Below are 14336 nucleotides of genomic sequence, written 5' to 3'. Positions count from 1 at the left end.
AATCTCTGCAAATCCAAAGTTAAATTCATCACAATATTTTGCATACATGGGGATGAATTTTGTAGCAAAGGATTACTCAGAGTTTTTCTGGACAGAACAGACAAGATCTTTTCCCAGTTGGACACTAAGAGTAAAGACAGAGTTGTGAATCTACTATCACAGCTATGTCTGAGCATTTCTCTGATAACCTAATTAAGTGTAGACTATTGATCTCTGACTCGTGGAAGTATTTGTTGTATTGCTACATTCAATTAAAAGCAGACCTTTGTATTGTCATGTTTATTACAATACAAGAGAAGTTAAAAGGCATGCAAATCCAGCCTGCATAAGAGTGGTCTAGGTTATGTTTCAGGTAACTCATTCAAACACTGTTATAAATATTATTATGTAGGTAATATAATTAAACTGCCTTAAATTAGCCTACTCACAACTGTGATCAAAAAAGGCAAGGTAACCAAGCAAAATTGGCAATTGGCAAAGAAAAACCTTTGTTTCACAGATATAGTTCATTATGGAGAAGCTAGTTCCAGAGTTTGCATTGTACTTAAAATTCCTGATGAGAAAAAGTATCACTATTGCATTGAAATCATGTCATCAGTATTTTAGAACAATAGAAACAGTAGAATTTTAATTATTTACAGGTGTCTTTTGAAGTAAATGTCTTCTTTTATTTTAAGCAAAGAATTTAGTTTTGTGAATCAAAAACAGATGAAAGCAGATGCATAATGCACAATGTTTTGATAAACACATGATGGTTCTTGGAGTAATGATCTTTCAGAGGTTGGGTATCTTGAAAATGAAGGTAATTTATACAATTTTATTTCATCAGAAAGAGCTTTTTGTTGACAATTATTCCAAGCATGACTATAATAATAGTATTCAGCTAATAAACAGACCTGTTACACACACATGCAAGCACAGTATTTTTGAACAGTTGTGCATGTTTTTGTTTTTATTATAGCACTGGAGGATTGCCTTAAAACGTTGCACATATTCATCCCATTTGTCCAAAGTGACAATAGTTGCTACATGCACATTCAAAACAGCCATGTCAGGGTCATCTTGAAACGTTTGTTATTGCTGATCTTCCTGATTGGATGGTCATCTTAAATGAGTGTTTTCACTGAAAGACTTAGATGGTCCTAACTGAAAATGTCGCTGATCTGACCTGCCACAAGGTTGCCTCTACAGCCATATTGAAAATATTTTATTACTGCTACTCCTGGATGGATGGCCATATCAGCATGGGATTTTTATTAACAAACTTCATCTTACAATGGATGGGAGTGGGTTATTGTGTTAACTTGTATAAATATAATAAGGTTTTAAAAAATATAAAAAATTAAAGACCTTTTCATTTTTTACTCTGATTGAGATAGAATGTGTAATAAAAGGAAAATGCAACTAAAAATGAATATGTGAGTATGTGTAATATACATGGAAACTGTTATATGGCTGACCTTCAAAACCCCATTTTAACCATTCAGCATGAAATATACACCCTACAGTTAAAGTATTTGCAAATAAGCCTTAAATTGTTAGTGTGGTGGTAGATAGCTGCTTATATTTAGTAAGACACATTATTTTGCATTAATCCATAATAAATAGCAGTGATTCAAAGTTTATTAAAATTAAATTGATTGGAATTACTGTACAACAGATGTAAATTCAGTCTATTTTTCATTTTATAATAAAGAATATAAATTCATTGTTTTATATTTTATTTTATAAATATTTATTAGCTTCTTCATGTGATTTAGTAAATTTGTAATTGTAATTATAACTTTGTCAAGATAGTGATCTTTTTATTTGGATGGGGATCTGCAGCTATGGATGTTTTGGATGTTGATAGCTGTCTCTTGACTTTCAATTTTTGCTCCTATTTATACTCATCAGAAAATAATATGATGTAATTGTAACCAATAATTGCTTGTCTGGGATACTGAACAGGTCAGATTATGTTGAACAGATATTCTACAACTAGTGACACAAACTGAGGGTTAACATACAATTTTGTTACGATTATTTGTCTGTTTACACTCAGTTCATTGGAAATATATAAAAAAATATATATAAATTTTGTATTATGCCTTGTCGATCAGACATCAAGGCCTTTTAAGTTGCAACCAAGGCTGCTTGGCATGAGTGAAGAGTAAATGAGTACCAGTGAGTGCTGAAAACATTTAAATACGTTGACTAGCATAAAAATGAAGAATACAGTATTAATATTTTGAAGTTCAAACATACTCTTACTGCTATAAAAGAAGGCCAGCTTTTATATTGGACATGTGAAATGTAATTTTTTTGAAAACATTTTGAAATTGGACGGGTTTAGTGTGTGGTCATGTGATCTAGCAAGCCATTTTGGTTGCAGGCATCTCTTGTAGTGTCAGCTGATCAAATCATCAGGCTTCATGCTGTTATGTTGATATGGATGAGAATTTTGATGTGATAAGCATATTTATGGGTGTGATAAATTCATATAAAGTAAGATTTTAGAAGATTTTTCAAGTATTTAACAATGTGAATGATTTAACTTGATAATAGTGCAGTTGCTACAGCATGACCAGCAATCACACTTGAGACATAACATGAACAATTGCATACAGATTTCAGGGTAAGTCACGATCTCTACATTTCCAATCGCATTGCAAAATTCAAGTCCTCTCTTTCAGCAGTATAATAATTATTGACATTGAAATGTGTTTAATTTACAAGATGAGAAAAACCACTTTCCCTACCTATCATGTTAAAACTTTCAAGTCCCCATGTCTGTTACACTATGGTGTCTATTTGGTCCTTAGTGAAAATGAAGCCAATCTGACATCCATATTGGATGTCATATTGACCACGATTGCAGCCATCTTGAAGCTTGTTATCGCTACTACTCCTGAGTGGATGGTCATATCAACATAGAGTTTTCACTAAAATACTTCTTATGATGTCTAGTTGGTCCTAAATGAAAATGGTGCTGATCTGATGTCCAATATATCTGCCTCGGCAGCTATTTTAAAAATGTTATTGTTATGGCTACTCCTGAATGGAAGATCATAGTGACATGAATTTTTCACTTAAAGACTTCTGATGATGTCTAGTCCCAAACCAAAATGCATCCTTGCCGAAAGCTTGCGATAAGCTAGTTTGATGTTTATAAGCTAACATGGATGCTTGCGCAAGCTTGTACAAGCAAGTGCAGGCTTAGGCAAGAAAGCTGGATATAACCGCAAGCTTGTGCATGTTAGTCTTCTTGTTCCTAAATACAAATGTTGCTGATCTTTGATCCAATGTGGCCATCACAGTGCCGTCTTGTAAACATTGCTATTGCTACTCGTACACGGACAGTCATATCAACATGGAATTTTCAATAAAATATTTCTGATGTTGTCTAGTTGGTTTTTAATAATAAAAAAGGTGCAGATCTGAAGTCCTGTATCACCCCCATGGCTACCATTTTGAAAATATCCGTGCATCTTCTGTCACAGAATAAGGCAAGAAATAACTTGGTTTTCGCCTTAGAACAATTTGATCATTTCATCGTACATGTGTACATTACCTAGGGTGGATAAATGTTTTTCTAGGTAAGCAACTTGACTACCAATTATCTTGTTATAGATTGCTTGCAGCGATAGCCGTTAAAAGCACGATATGCATGGGTATTTTACCCTTACTAATACTCACTCTCTTGTAGATTTAAAGCAAGTTTCTTTTCTAACTGACTGGGTATATCAGGCTGTCTGGCTGTCTGTGTGTCTATATGGACATGGAAGATGATGTAACCATAAAAGCCATACAAAGACGAAACGGCTAATTTGTAAACTTGCATGCTTGGTGGATCCATGAAGGTTGTGTGCGGCTGATACAAGTGTGGGCCAACCCATGATTTCGGGAGAACTGTGTGGTTTGTCAGTTGACACATTTGCAAGTTTTTACAAATATTTTGAATCATGCGACTGTACAAATGACCTAGTCATATGTTTGTTTCAATTGATTGTTGTTTCAATTGAGTACAACTGAGTCATTTTGATTACATGAGATTATTTGAATCTCAACTTTCATCATGTGAGATTATGTGGAATCTTACTTTCATTCCATGAGATTTGAATTTTATTTTCGTTCCATGAGATTATTTGAATCTTACTTTCATTACATGAGATTATTTGAATCTTACTTTCATTACGTGAGATTATTTGAATCTTACTGTCATACATTTGAATATATGAATTATTATTTGTTTGTTTGCTAAATTGGTAAATTTTTGGATAAAGTAATTGAATGAGACTTATGTTTAGAGCATGAAAGAATCACTGTATTTGTAGAATATATACATTTGTATTCATTCATGTCATAAATTTCCATCTTTCATCGCATTCTGTTTGATCCAAGCATCCATTCAGGTCTATCCTATTACACCTCTTGAACAGAAAGTTGCAATGACACTGGGTTTTTGCCAAATGACTTTTTATGGTGATCAAATACTCTTTAATGAACATGTTGCTAATCTGGCATCCGATATGGCTACAACACAGCAGTTATCTTGAAAATCTTACTATCACTAGTTTTATTCTTCACTTAAAGACTTCCTATGTGTCGACTTGTTCCTAAATGAAAATAGTGATAAGCTAACATTGAATATGGCTGCCAAGCAGCTTTCTTTAAAATCTTTCTATTGGTATTCCTATAGTAACATAGTCACATAGGGTTTACCATAAAAGACTTGTTATGTTTAGTTTGTCTTAAGAATGGTGCTGATCTGAAGTCCAATATGGCAACCATTTGCAAAATATTCTTGTTTCAGTTTGTCTCAATGAAAATTGTACCGATCCGACATCCAATATGGCAACCCATCAAGGTACTCTTGTTTGCATTAGTATTAATGGGATTTAATTAGTCATCTGATCGATTATTAGGCCTGTGACATAATGTAAAGTCTTTGAATAAGAGTTGATGGTAGAAATGAGTGTGAAAAAAAGGGTGTTTTGAATTAGAAAGAAATGAAATACTTGCAGATGCTGGAGATCATACATTTTCCCACCACATTTTCTAACTGGAGTCAGGTTCACTTTCCCGTAAAGACTTTTAGGATGGCCTTCCTTTTCATTGTTTATAAAAACCCAAATAACTGACTTTACTCCAAATGCAGTCTTTTATAGTGACTGTAGAGATGATAAATGTGAGCATTTACAACATTTAAAAACATTCTTGGCTTTATGGTAAAGATTATTTTTGCTTACATTAAAACTTTTTGGATGCTTTCATGTGGCATTCTTTGGTTGAAAAGGACAGTTTTTAAGTACAAACTTAATGCTGCATCTACCTGCCTAATATATAGGTGTCAACCCCTTGAGATGAAAACCTGTACATCAGACCAATAAAAACCATACAAAGACACAAAAAGACTTGCATGAAAATATTTATTCATACCTTATATATCATACCTTCTATAAGATCAACAGTTTTGAAACAACAAATGCTATATACAAAGTATTTTAAACACATATTTACATAATTATTTACATTTCTGAAACTCTTATTTCATTCTTTTTACTTAATAACACAATCATGTTCCTGCTTTTGCTGAGCAAAGAAGTATTTGATGGATGCTTCCATCATCATTTCAAAATTTCTTTCATGCAGTTTAATGTCTACTGCATATTTTACAAAAATCAAGGGAAGATCCTAACTTGGATACATCTACAATGCCAGGGAAGACTTAATCCAATCAGCCTGAAACTTGCCACGACCTCGGTCAGTGTCTTAATGCTTGCGTTTCTTTGAGTTAGGCTCAGCCATTTGATGAAATATTTCAACTAGATGAAGGAAGTAAAACAAATAATTTTAAGCATTTAGTTTTGATGTGTGATAGAGGAAGATCTGATTACAATGTGTTACGAATTTATATTTTCCCCCATGAACCCCAAGCTATCCACAAATTGTAATCTAAAAAAAAATTTTTTGGACAAAGAAGCTGTCCAAAAAATTATACCTTGTAAGCTGTTGATTATTTCTATTAAAATTGTGTATCTGGTGTTTGAAAAGTTATGAATTTGCTATATGGTGTGCTGATTTTGGTCAAAAACTTGATATAAATTGGCAGTATTACATATCTTCGAGCCACGAGAATGACATCACTCAATATCTATGCCACTTACGTCATTATGGCAATGCATCTTCTGTTTGCATTACGTATCTGACAAACTTAATTCAAAACTATGACAGCACAATAAAATGCCAGTGCTAAATTCAGCGAACTATTTACTTTTAATTACTATACTGCTTGAAATCTTAATAAATTGACACAGAGAAAAGTCAGACAAATTACGGTTTCACCAACATCATGAACATGACTGCCACACTATGTAAAGTATGAAAATTGATGTAAACTTTATGCATTTGATAGTAATAAATATAAATAATAAAATATTAATGTATAAAATAAGAAATCATACTACACAGGTAGTTAGTCAATGTTAGAAATCCAAGTGAGCATCAAATTTAGAGAAATAAAGGACAAGATCTTCACACACAGGAAAAGTGCAGTTTTAAGCATGATTTGATTGGTTGTTTTGGGCTACCCTGATCTCATTTAATTCTCGTTTTAAAAAAATTGTCATAAAATGAAAAGAAATGAAACAAAAATTGTACCCCAAAAAAATAGACAAAATGGTTGTACAGCCGTACACTAATGAAAGTGCCAAAAAACCCATACAAATTACAGGTAAACCATACAAGTTGAAACCTATGCTAATATAAAAATTTATACATAATAAAAAGATCCATATTTTTTGATAGGTATAATAAAGCAGAACATAAGAATATTATTCACTTGACCTCCCAGTCAGTGGAAATTCATAGAATAAAAAGTTGATACACACCAAATTTATTCACGCATTTTTCATTGCTGAAGGCCATTTTTGACAGCATGAGATGCTTACAGTGCAAATACACACCCTTTTCCTGGGTGGTAATTTGCAAAAGAAAAATGTTACTTAATAGCTTGATGCAATTCAAAATATATGTCACCCAGGCAGTTCAGATATTCTACTTGCCTTGAATCCATGTGTCTACTGCTATGGGTAGCTAGTTGTTTCCTAGTACACTATTGGTTTTTTTCTGGCTGCATACTGTGATGTGACTTTGGGAGATGTACATGCTTCACATTAACTTCAAGAACAAAACAAGCCTGAAACACCAGATTCATAAAAACACCCACATCTTTATTTATTAAAAATAATAGCTTGAAAAGTCAAATCAGCTTTAAGTTGAGAAATTTGTCCAGTTCCAATTTATGCAACTGTACCCTGCCACCTGAGGAGGAAGAGGAAGCTGACTGAATCTCCCTCATTCAGATACTTTCTAAACATCCAAATTGATCCGTTAAAAGTCTTAAGTGAACATTGCTGGGTTGGTGGGTACCTCCATTCCAGTGCAGTGTCATTTATTCTCAATGCATTGTATTATCTGTAGTGTCATCCAACATACTAAATTGTCTCTTGATATTAATGCACTAGTTCTATATCATATTGTCAATACAATTGATCATTTGTATTATAATAGCTTGATGTCCAGTAATTTCACGCCAATATGATTTTTGTAGTTTTGTTGATCCATTTGATGAGGTGAGGTTGGTCAGACATGTCATGTATTAGAAGGGTCAGCTATAGACTGAGCGAGACTAATCATTGTAAAGATGGTCTTTCAGTCAAAAAGAGACAAGTATTAGCTTTTCTAAACAGCTTGCAGTCTATTAACTGAACCATGTGGATACTGGATTGAAACCAGTTGATGTCTGGGATAATACCTGTTGTTAAGATAGGTTTGAAGAATCTCTACTTTTGATATGTCTGTCTAATGTCAAGAATATTGGGTGTCCTTGTGCTTCATTTGGCAAAGGGATTTGTTTTGAGTAAACACCATTATTTAATTAAGATCTCATTATTCTAGTGTCATCCATAGGTTCAGCATTAATTGATTTGACAATTCTGTGTACTTTTTACTTGTAGACCCTTATATACGACACACTGGAGAACATTTCATCCGAGATAAATCCCACATCAGAGGAAAGTCTGAAATTGAGAGAGTGCTGTGAGAGGTGGCTCAGCCCGGAAGAAAAGACTAAAGTAGATGAAGCTAGACGCAGTGTTGGTGTGACATTGAAAGATGCAATTGTGTATGAGTTGAGATCATCGAATTCTACCAAGAGGAAAAGAGCAGCTGGTATGTACATTCAGTCCTCCCTCGTCACTGGAATATATTCTTGTTTAAACCTAATGTTTAATTGATTGTAGAAGTTGTATCAACTTAACATGTTGTTTTTAATCATTGTTCAGATGAAAGTTTGTTGGATCTTTTAAATGGGGACAGCAGGAAACACTTCAGTCTGGAATTTGTCCATGGATTCCAACCATTTCAAGTCATTTTGACTTGTTACAAAACTTTACATGTAAAGTAGATTTTGATATTAATTGATAAAGTTTTAAAATGTACAAATTTTATGGGACACGGATTTGAAGAGGAGTTTTATATGTCAGTGCTTGTAGGTACAAAAGTATTTCTCCACCTGTATGATAGACTGGTACACTCATACGGGCCATAACGTGACGTGTTGTGCTAGATACAGGATTTTTTACTCCTAGACCCCTTGATATGGTCATGTTTTGAAAAACGTAATTTTCAGTAATCTTTGAGAACCCACCACCACATCAGTAATATGCCCATAACATATGACAAGGATTCTTTGTCTATGAGATTTTCATGCAGAAACAGGTTCTTGGTGAAGTTGCAGGTTTCTGTAATTGGCATAATGGATTTCCTGTATAATCACAATTGTTTAGATGATGCCAACATGACAAAGAAAGTTAATATGAAACAACTACAGTGTGACCCTGCAATAACATGGTAATTGGGAGTCATAGAAACCGACAGTGTTATAAACAGCCAGGTCAGTTAGCTGAGGAAAATTATGCATGTACCAACACACAAAAATTGCAGGGAGGGGGATATGGGTAGGTAATAAATGCGGGTGCAATAATAAGTGCTTCATTGGCACAGTTACCATCTTAAATCAATGCATATTAAATGAGAAATACACCTGTGGTGAAAACAGAGAAGGCATATATAATATTTTAATTTATTCAGAGAACCACACATTGGTACATATATGTGTATATTGTTTATATATACATGTCTAATGTATAGTTGGAATAGAGCATCAACACTGTATACTCACCCGCAAATCTCATCACATACATTGAATCCACAATACAAGTAATTCTATCACAAATATGCTCACACAGAGATTTAAAATATTCAATGATTTTGTCACAGGTCAATTTAGATCTGAATTCAGTGGAAATAAATAGCATAATCACGTAACGAATGATGAAGCACATTTACTTTTCAGTACATCCCATGTCGGTAAAAGTTTGCATTTTAAGCCGACTTTGGTAGCGCTTGTAAGGATACATTTTTTTCCCTACAAAAAGGAAACTTTCACGGCACAGTAAACTTGTTCCAGTCCAGTTGGAAATTGAAACGCTCCATTTGATTTCTTTGCTCTTAATTAAGTTTGGTACTAACTTTGAAGAAAGGTTCTTTGTTGTTTTTTTTTAAAGAGTGTGGTTGGCCTTCTTTGATGAAGGGTGCTTGTGTTATTGAAGTAACCGCTAAAGAACAGCTTTGCAGAACCGAACAAATGCCCATTTCTTATTATGGCGGCAACATCAAATAATTGTATTGAATGATTGATATTGATTTTTTTCTCCATGTACTTAGTACATTTTCATAACAGTCGGTGCTTCAGTGGTAATCTCTTTTCTTTGAAATTTCAGCAGACTATTTTATCTAGGTACATTTATTAAAAGGAAATTGATCATCGATGCATATTGATTGTAAATGCTGTTCCTCCTTGCCAATTGAATTGTTTTTTACATTAGTGGTAGTGGAGTGATGCTGTCTTCTACGCAAGCGTTAGAAATTTTTTTAAAATGGTCAGCGGATGATAGAGATGCAGGTGTTCTGGCCTGATGACAGGGATTAGTACAGAAAATGCGAGTGTTCTGAAGGATTTAATTCTGAGTGAAAAGAGGAATTTTACTAACCATCCACATAAAAGTTTCAGTCTTTGTAAATATATGAATTACTAGTGAATGGCCGAAAATCGACGAAATATAGATTATAGGATGATGCCTCGTCCAGTTGATCTCTGCTACCAGAAATGTCAATAGCAAAAAAAAAGCAGATATCTCAGAACAGACAGTACTCATGCCAGATGTCAACATAAGTGAATTATGATATAACAGTGCACTGTTAAGATGGTTTGTCAATAATGACGAAGAATTTGTTTATGTAAAAGTAGATAAATTGCAGTGCATTTTGTATAAAGTTTGCAGCTTCCTTTCATGGGGCATTGGAATTTCTCCACTCCAAACCAATGGTTGTATATACAAGTTTAAAAAACCAACAATGTCGCCAATAAACAAATTGCCAGATGGTATATTTTGCTGCTAAAAAGGGGGGAAAAAATAATAATTTGCAACATTGACAAAGCCCTGCATGATCACTGAATAACCTTTTACGCATTATATTTTTGTGTAAGAGAAAACTTTTTTCATGCATGAGAAAAATACATATAAAATTCAGGAGTCATGCCACGATCGTCTTGTATTAGTCATATGCTATCTCTTACCCAAAATGATAATAAAATTTTGTTTAAAAATTGTAGTTTTAACAAAATAATTTTTTTCTAATACGAGAAAAATACATGTATATGAAATTTTTTAGCCACACCACGACCTAGTAATATCAGAAACTGTGTTATAACGGAGCGTGCTATCGCAGGGTCACACTGTATGTTTAACCTTTAACTGATAGATTCAGCTATATTCAGTCTCTAAGGGAATGGTCAGGGAGATATAATAGCATAAGAGGTCTATGGAGTATTTTTTTTTTAAACGTGTAAATGAAAACTGAATTGCAATTCTTAATTAATGGATATGTATTAAACATAATGTCCCAGTGTATAAAATAAAAAGTCCATTCACATTAATCTTTCTGCAGACTATTTTTAACTGTCTTTCTTGTATAACGACTCTTTCAGTTTCACTGAATCTTCATGAAATTTCACTGAAGGTTTTGGTCAAAATATTATTGTGATTGCACTGAAGTTTTGGGAAAGATCTCGTCAGACTGTCACAGAAATTTTGGTGAAATGTTTTTGAGATTTCACTGAAATTCTGACCAAAACTTTAACTGACATTTTGGTGTTATTTGACTAACAAAACTTTCCCTTAAATTGTATTGAATTACCAGTGAAATTTGACTGAAATAATAAAATTTCATAGTTAATATAGACAATTTTACTGAATTCCAGTAACTTTTCACTGACATTTCAAAAAGTTTCAAAGAAGTAATGCAAGTTTTGCTCAAAAACTTTCAAAATGTAAAAGAAGCACAAAAAAATCATATTAAAAGGAAATAAAGTTTACTTTTTTTATATCAGTGACATACTGTTACTCATTGATATTTTTTAATGAAATTTCATTGATTCACAATTTCAATTAGAAAATCTCAGGTATTTTCAGAAATGTTGTCAAAAGCACTGAAATTTGGTAAAATACCATTACTTGGGTGAAATAAGGCGATTGAATTTTGATTCTATTACCCTTTTTATTTTTAGAATCATTATTTGCCTATTATATCATTTATATCGTGTTCTTTATTTTTGTAACTTAATACAGGTATTTAAAATGCAACAGACAGTTCTAGTTCAATTCACGTTAATAATAATCCTCTTTTTCATCTGATGGAGTTAAAAATGAATATCAAGCAACAGAAGCAATACACGTAAGATCAAGCTCATTTGGGCCAAGATTTTTGCCTTCTAATTTAATGTGCTGGAAAACTGATAGATGACAATAAATTTTTTGTTCTTTTACAGTATCTTTCACCTGTACACACATCCAGGCTATGGGTGAGGCATTTGCAACAGAAGCAACTATAGATGAGGTCAATGCCATTAAAGACTCGGAATTTACTAGCTGTCTAGACACGATTGGTTCAATGAGTGGTTGGTCAGCAGATCTTCTTGCAGCTTTACTAGCAAAATCTGAACAGGTATTTCTGTCCATGTTACAGTGCCAGATCAGATGTGAGTAGCCACGAAATATAATTTTAAAAATGTTGATGCAATTGACAAAAATTATTCTGTAAACTTTATTGTATCTGTGTGCTCTAATCAACATATCAGGTGAATTCAGATATTATAAATATGTGTGCTGGAGCTATTTTTAGACCTGGTGATGTAAACAAATTATGGCATCCACTGGTAAGAAATTAACAGGTTTTTAAAAAAAAATTACAAATGAAAGGTAGCAGAGAACGATTTTAATGGTAGGAAAAAATTTGAAATTACTGGAATATTGCACTACAATTCAAAAATATGAAGAAATTTCACAAAAGATGGTGCATAGAAGACTAAACTTAAGATTGGAGGCTAAACAACATGAACAGAGGGGGTGATAATGTACTTTCTCATCATGTTCATCAGTCTTAGACAATCTTTCCAGGACCTCAGAGAAACTTTCTTTTAATGAGTCTGCATGTTCATGTTTCTAAAAACACTAAAAAAGTTAAGATTCACGAGATGCATTGAATGAAAACAGTCAGATTTCTCAGCAAAATCATGCAACACATGTTTCATAGTGTAAAGAAAGACATAACTGATAGTTCAAAACCTTTGGTCAAGAGTAATTTTTAATAGTAAAATAAAATTATTATGGGCAAAGATCCAGAGATAAGGTTTAGAAAACAACTGATAACTGGATTCCCATGATGTGGGAAAATTGGAAAAAAAAGTTGGGAAAAATTATCATTTTTTTCCAACTGTGAGAAGTCCTTGAATTTTGCAAATATTGATAAAAGTCAGGAAGAACCCGGGAATTTTCTGCCACCAATTGACGCCTGAAACAGTCACATAATTGAGTTGTAACCAAACTGATTGTGAATTAAATTTATTGAGTTCTAAGCAGAATATTCAGAGGGTGCAGTATGGCTCATTTGGTTGCTTGCAGTAAACATATATGCTGAGTCAATCCAAAAACCCAGTGGATTAGATTTGTCTAGTAGAATTTTATTTTCAAAGTTGGCTCGATATCCATATCATTCCTTACATTGAAGGTATAAAAACCAGTCTAGCATCACAAGAGGCCAACATGGTGGTGGCAAAGCGTAGTCGCTTACCGGATTGCCTAGCAAACTTTAAACGTTAAATCGAGCAATACATGTATGAAATCGATAAGAAAATTACTTATTTCCTCAGAAATTGTGAGTATTAAAATTGTTATGTCTTTAATCTGCTGAAAGACAAGATAAAACTACTTTCTTGATGAAATGTAACCTGGTACTCACGATTTGCATTGCTAGTCGCATGAGCACACAATTCTAACAACCCACATTTTCATAGCTTGTAGAGAAAAAAATTACAAATATTAAATGAAAGTCGTATACTGGTTGTAATAACAATACAAAAATGAAGAACACAAAATTCTCCATTTTTATATATTCCGAGAACAGCTTCTAGAGTTTTGTTGTATCATGTGACTACCATGTTGACATGTGCTCTCTGCTTGATAAATCAGATTAGCTAGAATGCTGTTTTTTACCAAAATTATCTGACTTTTCATTTAAAATAATTGAGTTTCTGTACAACAACAATATAAAGGAGTTTGTTGTTGATATCACACGACTATTGGACTTACGATGTCATTTGAGAGTTGTGAAGTCATGTTACTAGCAATGCAAATGGCGAGTATTGGGTCAGGTTTCATTTATGTCATAGTTTTGTCTTGTCTTTCAGCAGATGAATGACATAACAATTATAATACTTGCCATTTCTGAGAAAAAAATCATTTTCCTATCGATTTCATGCACGTGCGAGTCCATATAACATAAGTTTAAATTTTCTAGGCCCACTGGTTAAGCTACTACTATATGTCGCTACCTCAAGGTGGCGGTAAACTCCAAATTTTCGATATGCAGTTGCAATGCCCCACACCCCAACCTAAATGTCCAAATATGAAAAATGGGGTGGGAATATTTGGAGGAAACCTGGATTAGAAAACAGTCTGTGATTTGTTTTAAGCCAAATTTGTAGTCCAAATTGTTGAATCTGAGAGCTGAAATGAGAAATTGTCATCCCTTGTATATGTATTAAAAAACTATATGAGCCCCTGTATCAGTACAGGTTTGGGGGCTGGTTTAACGAATTACAAGAGGATCAGTTGATTTTACAGAAAATTCAGTCCTTGTTTATTCAACAGTATATAATTTTGAAGGTCTTG

The 14336-nt window shown here is 33.3% G+C and overlaps 1 protein-coding gene across 1 annotated transcript in view; it reads left to right on the top strand.

Moving 5' to 3' along the window:
- The window catches only part of LOC149803159 (uncharacterized), a 255820-nt gene that overhangs the window by 141509 nt on the left and 99975 nt on the right, over positions 1-14336 (top strand). The window contains exons 20-21 of the mRNA XM_089952783.1: positions 8001-8214; positions 11936-12111. Coding sequence (XP_089808909.1) covers positions 8001-8214; positions 11936-12111 — 390 coding nt within the window. The remainder of the gene's footprint in view (positions 1-8000; positions 8215-11935; positions 12112-14336) is intronic.

Source organism: Sinohyriopsis cumingii, chromosome 3, assembly GCF_028554795.1.
Source record: "Sinohyriopsis cumingii isolate HCF-2022 chromosome 3, ASM2855479v2, whole genome shotgun sequence".
NCBI classification, from domain to species: Eukaryota; Metazoa; Mollusca; class Bivalvia; order Unionida; family Unionidae; genus Sinohyriopsis; species Sinohyriopsis cumingii.
Note: the sequence above shows the minus strand (reverse complement) of the source record. Positions and strands in the feature narration are given on the sequence as shown.